At 41.4% G+C, this 10,229-nt stretch overlaps 1 protein-coding gene across 1 annotated transcript in view; it reads left to right on the top strand.

The window, feature by feature from the left end:
• Positions 1-587: 587 nt before the first annotated feature.
• LOC135568540 (uncharacterized) overlaps positions 588-10,229 on the top strand; it is a 61,160-nt gene continuing 51,518 nt past the window's right edge. Inside the window, exons 1-6 of the mRNA XM_065015336.1 lie at positions 588-696; positions 1,131-1,319; positions 7,632-7,742; positions 9,163-9,279; positions 9,575-9,659; positions 9,789-10,017. Of these exons, the coding sequence (XP_064871408.1) occupies positions 1,147-1,319; positions 7,632-7,742; positions 9,163-9,279; positions 9,575-9,659; positions 9,789-10,017 (715 nt within the window). The 5' untranslated portion in view covers positions 588-696; positions 1,131-1,146. The remainder of the gene's footprint in view (positions 697-1,130; positions 1,320-7,631; positions 7,743-9,162; positions 9,280-9,574; positions 9,660-9,788; positions 10,018-10,229) is intronic.

Below are 10,229 nucleotides of genomic sequence, written 5' to 3'. Positions count from 1 at the left end.
AGACAGCTAGTTGTTCATACGGTGTTGTTTTTAATGATTAACCTTGAAATGCAGTGGGCTGAATCAGGGTCACACAGTGTTTCTTGGAAGTCTTAACCAAATCTACTCTGAAACAAAGGTATCACCACAAACACATGGTTCTGGGCTTAAAGAAAGAAGACACCTGTACCATGTCAGATATGGAGTTGAAATGGATTCCATTTGGGGGTTTTTCACCCCAATATTACACTTTATATACATCACAGATGACTGAAATATAGCAAACCCCTTTGGCAGAGAAACACCGGATTTTAGGCATAAAAAAATGAATTCTTTATTAATTATGAAATTATAAAAAATATGAATAACATTCCACCATGAGGTCACTAGGTAATAATGATACAATATGAATAACATTCCACCATGAGGTCACTAGGTCATCTGACTGCAGGAAAGCAGTAGCTACACAGAGATGTTATTGTAAACCCAAGGCTTTTCTGGTAAACAGGTTAAACTGGGTTTCTGATGATGCTGACATGGGGTCAGAGCCACTAAACTTTAACAGAAATGATGGAGTCCTAAATTAATCAGTAACAAGAATTACACAAAGTTTCCTGACATTGGGGAGGTGAATAAACTGTTCCCAAGGTTTCATTCTCAACACAAAGGAAACTCTCACTGACTTGACATGTTCTGGTTTTGAATTCAGGCTGCAAGGTAAGGATCCTACCAGGAATTATTCATGTAGGATGTTGGTAGAATGTTGAAGTTGGGATAGTAAGGATCCTACCAGGAATTATTCATGTAGGATGTTGGTAGAATGTTGAAGTTGGGATAGTAAGGATCCTACCAGGGATTATTCATGTAGGATGTTGGTAGAATGTTGAAGTTGGGATAGTAAGGATCCTAGCAGGGATTATTCATGTAGGATGTTGGTAGAATGTTGGTAGAAAGTTGAAGATACAGAGCCACTTGTCATCAGGAAGGTGCTCTCTCAGCAGAATATTTCAATCATACAAAATGGCGCTAACTGGGCGTAGGCAATGAAATGAAAAAACATATTGTTCATATATTCGTATATTGTGGATATTTTACAATTTGTATATTTATTCATGTATTATAGTTCAATGACATGTTGGATCTCTGTTTAGGGGTCATTGCTCGAAAATGAGTCTCTCTGGGGAGAGAGAGGAGGGCGGCCATGCCTCTAAAATGAGTCTCTCTGGGGAGAGAGAGGAGGGCGGCCCTGCCTCTAAAATGAGTCTCTCTGGGGAGAGAGAGGAGGGCGGCCCTGCCTCTAAAATTAGTCTCTCTGGGAAACATGACACCAAAGCTAAGAGGTGAGAGTACAATTTTGTTTAAGAATTTATGAAGAGTTTAAATCCAAAACGCTATATCCATAATTTTTTCACATTTGTGTTTTTTCATCAGAAATGAAGTCTTCTTGGTACCTTCATGTGTAAAATATTACTGTTCTAAGATTCATAGATTTTAGTGTCTGATACTTTCCCCTAAACGTCAACTGAGCGGCACAGAGACACCATTCAACTGTGTGCAGATTCATTACATCTTCAGCTGGAAACACTAAGTGATGTTGTCCGTCTGTGACCAAGAGAAAGTGGTCTGAGTTCAATTCTATGAAATTATTTAGTTTATTTTTTTCATTTTGGGGGCTGAACATCACAGTGAATATTGTTACATCACAGCGAATATTGTTACATCACAGCGAATATTGTTACATCACAGCGAATATTGTTACATCACAGTGAATATTGTTACATCACAGCGAATATTGTTACATCACAGCGAATATTGTTACATCACAGTGAATATTGTTCCATCACAGCGAATATTGTTACATTCTCTAGATTCTCCCGTTTCATTTGATCTATAGAGCCCCACAGTGGAGGTGTCATAATACCCATAACACCTAGCGGTCAAACAGGGAAATGGTTCCAATAGTTTTATAGAGCCCCACAGTGGAGGTGTCATAATACCCATAACACCTAGCGGTCAAACAGGGAAATGGTTCCAATAGTTTTATAGAGCCCCACAGTGGAGGTGTCATAATACCCATAACACCTAGCGGTCAAACAGGGAAATGGTTCCAATAGTTTTATAGAGCCCCACAGTGGAGGTGTCATAATACCCATAACACCTAGCGGTCAAACAGGGAAATGGTTCCAATAGTTTTATAGAGCCCCACAGTGGAGGTGTCATAATACCCATAACACCTAACGGTCAAACAGGGAAATGGTTCCAATAGTTTTTCCACCATACATTTTTCCCATAGGGAATTGTAGAAACACTTCAAATAAGGGCTGTATTCTTGTGGGCAAATTTTGTCATCAAACTTTGTCATCAAAGTCTGGCCTTCTCTGGATTTATGGTGCTTTCATGACAACTTGGAACTCTGAAAAAAGCATCATTGATCTTCAGGTCGGAGCTCTAGAAAAGGCCAGAGTCCCCGACTTAGAATTTATAGTTGGATGACGATTCAAGACCTATTTTCTCAAATGTTGTATAATGTTTATGTCCAATGGCCGATAAGCACTGATATGTTCTATCTACAATTTCTCTTCATATGACAAGGATTGAAAAGGATTTGCCAGTTGGTTCATGATGATGGCTGCTAGCCTGCTAGCTAAGAGTTTGAAACTATGATGCTGATATGATCAGTCCAATCAAAGCTACTGTAGATATAACATGATGCTGATATGATCAGTCCAATCAAAGCTACTGTAGATATAACATGATGTTGATATGATCAGTCCAATCAAAGCTACTGTAGATATAAAATGATGTTGATATGATCAGTCCAATCAAAGCCACGGTAGATATAACGTGATGTTGATATGATCAGTCCAATCAAAGCCACGGTAGATATAACGTGATGTTCATTTTATCTGTGGCCAATGACCTTGAGCCTTTTGGATGGACACTTCTAATGTAACTCTATGGCAGCATCCAATGGGCTTGAATTTTAGAGATCTCCTGTAGATTTTGAGGTGACATAGTGTCTCCATGAGTGACAGAACACAGAGCCAATCATGACGCAACTATTTACTTATTATTATTTTTGACTGAATAACAGGTGGGGCTCTGCACCTGAATAACAGGTTGCCTCTGTTCCAAAGCAGGAACCACTGACTGGCTGCATGTTCTAATATCCAGATACCTGCTGGTACCTCTTAGGACAGCTGATGAGGCTATTATCCAGATACCTGCTGGTACCTCTTAACTGGATGGGACAGCTGACGAGGCTATTATCCAGATACCTGCTGGTACCTCTTAGGACAGCTGATGATGCTATTATCCAGATACCTGCTGGTGCCTCTTAGGACAGCTGATGAGGCTATTATCCAGATACCTGCTGGTACCTCTTAGGACAGCTGATGAGGCTATTATCCAGATACCTGCTGGTACGTCTTAACTGGTTCTGACAGCTCATGAGGTGTCCTACCCGCCATTTTTTAAAGACAAGACAAAGCTCATTGCCTTCTTCATTCATGCAGAGACGGGCAGCCTGAAGGTCTCCTCATTGATTTAGCTGGAAAGGGGATAAATTGTGTTTTACATTGGTATTCATATTACAGTTGACCTTGAAATATTAGGTTTTAGTGATAACCCCTCTGTGTCCAAGGACAAAACTTTTAAATATTATTTTCATGTGCCTCAAGTAGGCTGGACACATTCAATATTTAACAAACTTTTTTTCTGATGAAAACTAGTTCATTGCAACCGCCTTGGAGCCCAGTTTCATAATATTACCTTATTTGCCTAGCTATGAAGTAATCGCGCAGAGTGGGCTGAGGTGATCTTGGGGAATAACGTTGGAGTTCGCGACAGTGTTGAGATGCCGAAGTTTATTGTTCAGACGAACGACCTGCTAGATAGCCAAGCTAGTCAGTACAGCTAGGTAAGCTAGCTAGCTACTCTACCAGCAGCATCCTAGTTGTCCTAGCTAGTCGGTACAGCTAGGTAAGCTAGCTAGCTACTCTACCAGCAGCATCCTAGTTGTCCTAGCTAGTTGGTACAGCTCGGTAAGCTAGCTAACTACTCTACCAGCAGCATCCTAGTTACCATAGCTACCACTACATCATCACTGGCTGTCTGCATTTCTTGTGGACCGATGGAGCTCCCCGGTTGTTTCTTCCACCTGTTAAATCCTGTGGAGGGCTTCTCCCTCTCTCGTTGACGGATGCTGGCTACCTCTGTCCGGTTCTCCTCTCTTCACTAGATGGACGGAAACTTTGGTGTTTAACCCGTCTGTGTCCAAGGGCCGAACTTTTTAATATTATTTTCGTGGCGCCTCAAGGGTTTAATTGTTTGTAAAAACTTAGTGGAGAGGTCTCCATTTTGCCGGGTTTTTACTTTGTTGTGGAAATTTCCTCTATTTACCAAATCATGAGAGCAAACCACATACAAGTCAGAGTTAGTTATCACAAAGTCCATCTTTAATTATATGAGCTCTATCACAACCCTGTGACTCTCAGATCAATTCAGTGTCTATCAATGAATTCTCTGAGAGTCCCTTACACATTGCAGCTGAGATCAAAAGACACACATAGCCAGACAGCATAGGCATAATTTATCGTTCAGCTTTGTCTCCTAAACTATGTTATTTTCTCAAACTCAGAACCATAAACCAATCCTCCATATCAACAGGCATATATCAAATCCATCCTATCATGACAAGATCACAGAGACAAACTGACAGACATTGTGGAGCCAAGAGATACACGCTTGACTCTCCCCTCTCTCCGGCCCAAGCAACTTAGTCTGACATAGAACAGATCCTGCAACCCCGCCACAGTATTATACAAAAATAACATTCTGATGAGAAGTAACTTACAAACATTTGATGAATATAAAACATCTTACCTATGTTACCAACCAATTCTGATTATTCCCCAATACTTCCAGAAAGTATTCACACCCCTTGACTTTTTACACATTTTGTTGTGTTAAATCCTGAATTTAAATGGATTAATTCAGATGTTTTGGGGTCACTGGCCTACACACAACACCCCATAATGTCAAAGTGGACTTATGTTTTAAGAATTCTTTACAAAATGTATTTAAAATGAAAAGTGATTATATTTCTGGTATGAGTCCCAATCAGAGGCAGCTGTTTATCGTTGTCTCTGATTGGGGATCATATTTAGCCAGCCATTTTTCCCTTTGTGCTTTGTGGGATCTTGACTATGTATAGTTGCCTGTGAGCATTATTATAGCTTCACGTTTTGTTTTGCATTTATTGTTTTCTTTGAGTTTCACTTCATAATAAAGAGGATGGAACCATACCACACTGCATCTTGGTCCACTCATTATAAAGATAGTGACAGTACCAACAACGGACCAAGCAGCGGGCCCAGGAGGAAAGCCAGGAGTGGAGGACATCCTGGACATGGGACGAGATTATGGCAGGAGACAGGAGACAGAAGCCTGCCATGGAAGCAGGCGGAGGCAGCGAGGGATGGACAGCGACGATGCCAGTGTTCGCGGCCACAACTCAAGCCCAAAAGACAGCCCCAATTTTTTTTTCTTTGGGGGGGCGGCACACGGAGTGGCCGGCGACGCTAAGGGGTGAGTCAGAGACCGAGGAGGAATATTGGGACAGATTGAGCGAGGAGTGGGTGGCGAAAGTTGGGGAGTGAACCAGAGACTGTCAGTGAGTTGAGGGAGAATGTGGAGGAGAAATGAGAGTTATTGAATTGGTGGAGGATGCACAACATTTGCCCTAAGGAGCGTGTTATCGATTTAAAGCCACCTGAGTCAGCTCTCCATACTCATCCTGAGAAGTGTGTTAAAGTTCCGGTACAATTGATGCTGGCTATACGCACCAGGTCTCCAGTACACCTTCCCAGCCCAGTACGTCCTGTGCCTCTTCCTCGTACTCACCGTGTGAAGAGTGTCATCGTTCCGGTACAGTTGATGCTGGCTATACGCACCAGGTCTCCAGTACACCTTCCCAGCCCAGTACGTCCTGTGCCTCTTCCTCGTACTCACCGTGTGAAGAGTGTCATCGTTCCGGTACAGTTGATGCTGGCTATACGCACCAGGTCTCCAGTACACCTTCCCAGCCCAGTACGTCCTGTGCCTCTTCCTCGTACTCACCGTGTGAAGAGTGTCATCGTTCCGGTAAAATGTGTGCCGGTTCTACGCACCGTGTCTCCAGTGCGCCTCTACGGCCCGGTACGGTACGTTCTGTTCCTGTTCCTCACACTCTCCCTCAAGTGTGCCTTCTCAGTTAGGTACGTCCTGTACCTGCTCACCCTGAGGTGTGCGTCACCAGCCTGGGGCCACCTGTACCCGCCCACGCATCAGGCCTCCAGTGCGCTCCACAGTCCAGAGCTTCCGGCGACAGTTCCCGGTCCGGAGCCTCTGGTGACGATCCACGCACCAGAGCCGCCATTGAAGATGACGAATCCACGAGCAGAGTGGGTACTTCGCCCCGCACCGGAGCCGCCCCTGAAGGTAGATGCCCACCCGGACCCTCCCCTATTGAGTCAGATTTTGCGGTCGGAATCCGCACCTTTGGGGGGGAGTACTGTCACACCCTGACCATAGAGAGCTTTTTATTCTCTATGTTCGTTAGGTCGGGGTGTGACTAGGGTGGGTCATCTAGGTGATTATATTTCTATGTTGGCCTGGTATGGTTCCCAATCAGAGGCGGATAAACCACGTGATTCGATCTTCTGCGTATAAAGTCATTTGGAAGGGCAAAAAAATATATGAGAACACAATCAGCTGTTCTCCGGGTGGTGTTAGATTACGTTTCAATTGTAACGTTAATACTATTACATACTGGTGTCATATTCCTGTATTGAATAATTGTTTTTAAATATTTTAATATTCATGTCACACGTGAATCATTTGTACAGTTCTTTACTAAAAATGCAGTTATTTGTTACATTTGACTGAACGACTGATTACTCTGAGAGTGAGGCAAATATATATTATTACTGTGTAAAACTTAGCAGTACTACTGATTTCTCTGAGAGTGAGGCAGATATATATTATTACTGTGTAAAACCTAGCAGTACTACTGATTTCTCTGAGAGTGAGGCAGATATATATTATTACTGTGTAAAACCTAGCAGTTCTACTGATTTCTCTGAGAGTGAGGCAGATATGTAGCATTTAAGAAAAAAGCATGATTATTTGTCTCTCTGAAATGAAACCATCAAACAATATATATATATATATAATACATGTCTCTCATTGAACAACCCCATGCCGTGATTAGATAGTGGAAAAACACCAATCTTTTTCATAATTTCTATAAATAATAAAAGTTAATTGACCAATTTTTCTGAAAATAGAGATATAGTGTTTTGGAATGAAACCCTTCAATTGCTTAGTTAATTCCCAACATTTACTATGTTGTATTTTAATAAAAATATATATCATAAAATGCGGAACCCCTGAAAAATGCACCAGGCTGGAAACTACTGATCTTAAGCCTTTAGGATTTTCAGGAATGCACTGTGGGGACAATGTGGGGCCACTGTGGGGACAGACATAAATCTCTTGGCATGTTTTATTAACTACATATGTTGTCTCTGACCTGGTATCAGTGACATGACATCATCATCTTTAGTCTACATTAGACTAGAGACTGAAGGTCTGTTTCTGTTGTGTTGAAGCCCAATCCATCAGGAGAGACCAGACTCACCCAGCTGTCTGTCCGTGAAGAGTGACGGGTCTATGGACCATTTCTATGATTGCGAAGATGGAGACTTTTCTGCATTTACAGGGTAAGTAGTACTCATGGTACATACCAGGTATCTATAGTATATACCAGGTATGTATTCACAGAGAGACAGCAGTCTGTCCATGAAGACTCCACTCTATGATACTGCCAATTACATGCAACAAGGGAGACATTTCTTCAACACAGAGTAAATACTCCTGTTATATACCAGGTATCTAAACACAGAGTAAATACTCCTGTTATATACCAGGTATCTAGGCACAGAGTAAATACTCCTGGTATATACCAGGTATCTAATCAGAGTAAATACTCCTGTTATATACCAGGTATCTAGGCACAGAGTAAATACTCCTGGTACATACCAGGTATCTAATCACAGAGTAAATACTCCTGGTATATACCAGGTATCTAGGCACAGAGTAAATACTCCTGCTATATACCAGGTATCTAAACACAGTATAAATACTCCTGGTATATACCAGGTTTCTAATCACAGAGTAAATACTCCTGGTATATACCAGGTATCTAACCACAGAGTAAATACTCCTGATATATACCAGGTATCTAGGCACAGAGTTTTTTATTTTATTTTTATTTTTACCTTTATTTAACTAGGCAAGTCAGTTGCAACCTTCCGGTTACTAGTCCAACGCTCTAACCACTAGGCTACTCTGTTCCTGGTATATACCAGGTATCTAGTTACAGAGTAAGTACTCCTGGTATATACCAGGTATCTATAGTATATACCAGGTATCTAATCACAGAGTAAAAGAGAAAACCACAGAGAAAAATCACATGATAAATGAAATAATGTTAATATCTGACAGTAAACAACCTCAGAATAGAAAAGACAAAAAGAGTGCCTCTTCCAGCCCTTCCAATAAATTACATAATTCAACCCTCCCGGTTAGTTAATTTACCTCAACATGCCCCCGGAGAAGGCAGAGTAACGACACCAGCCTTTCGTCAGGAATGACTTCAACACTCGCGTCGCAAAATACAATTCGTTATTCAAAATGACACACTGCTCGCCCGCGCCAACGAGCGTCTAGAAGTCAGTTCTATTTGTGACACAGTTCGTGCTGCATCTCCCATTGGTTTATAGAAGCAGGTACCCACGTGCCATCTCCTCATTGGTTTATAGAAGCAGGTACCCACATGCCATCTCCTCATTGGTATATAGAAGCAGGTACCCACGTGCCATCTCCTCATTGGTTTATAGAGGCAGGTACCCACGTGCCATCTCCTCATTGGTTTATATAAGCAGGTACCCACGTGCCATCTCCTCATTTAGCAAAAAAACATAACTTAACATAAACATAACTTCTTTAAACAATAAAAGCTAATCTACAAACATTTCTGAAAATGGATATATAGCTTTTTGGAATGAAACTCTTCTTATGTTTCCCCATCTGAGCTCAGAGTAGATGAGAGATTTAATGTTTGTCTCTGTTGTGTTGAAGTCCAATCAAGCAGGAGAGACCAGCCTCCCCTGTTCCCAGCTGTGTGTCCATGAAGAGTGACTGGTCTATGAGTCAACCTATACAGTTTAGAGAGGGAGATTTTTCTACTGAACAAAGGTAAGAAGAACTCATGGGTCATGGTCAGTGAGTTAAACAACACTGTCTCTAGTCATTTCTCCTCTTCCATTTTCCCATTTATTTTTGTTGTTTTCATAATCCATAGGCTAATCATTTTGTCCATTTTCATAGTCCTAAAACAATATTAAACAAACGCAACATTCCCTCCCTGTGTGTGTGTGTGTGTGTGTGTGTGTGTGTGTGTGTGTGTGTGTGTGTGTGTGTGTGTGTGTCTGTCTCCCTGTCTCTTTGTGTGTGTGTGTGTGTGTGTATATGTCTCATGTTTTGTCCACAGAAACCAACAGGAGAGATCAGAGTCAGAGATTCTCAGTGGTCAGTCTTCCCAGAGTCATCAAACAGACCTGGACTCCATATTTAGTGTATGTGGTCCTGTTATTTACATTTGTTTTTGTTTACCTCAAGTAAAGTTGATCTGTCAATCATTCATTAATGTGTTAATGAGAAAGCATTTATTCTCTTGCTTAACTTATTTACTTAATTTATTTCAGATGCTTGAAGATAATATAATAACATTTGTGAAGAACGAGCTGAAGATGTTCAAGAGGATTCTTAGTCCAGAACTCCCAGACGGCTTTGAGAGTCAGAAGCAGGATAAGGAAGTGGTGGATGCTGAAGATGAGAAGCAGGAGAGCAGTGCCAGAGAGGGGGCTCTGAAGATCACACTGCACATCCTGAGGAAAATGAACCAGAAGGAGCTTGCTGACACACTGGAGAAATGTAAGATCTGTCTGCCTCATGTTGAATGATGTTTTATAACATTTAAAAGCTGTAGCTAAAGTACAGCTAAATTAGCTGTGTAACTCAATGATATTGTAGCAGCCTTAACTAGAGGTCGACCGATTATGATTTTTCAATGCAGATACCGATATGATATTAAAAAATACAAAATAAATGTATTTTTAATAATGACAATTACAACTTACTGAATG

Source organism: Oncorhynchus nerka, unplaced genomic scaffold (genome assembly GCF_034236695.1).
Source record: "Oncorhynchus nerka isolate Pitt River unplaced genomic scaffold, Oner_Uvic_2.0 unplaced_scaffold_1503, whole genome shotgun sequence".
NCBI lineage: Eukaryota > Metazoa > Chordata > Actinopteri > Salmoniformes > Salmonidae > Oncorhynchus > Oncorhynchus nerka.
This window is presented reverse-complemented; position numbering and strand designations above follow the sequence as displayed.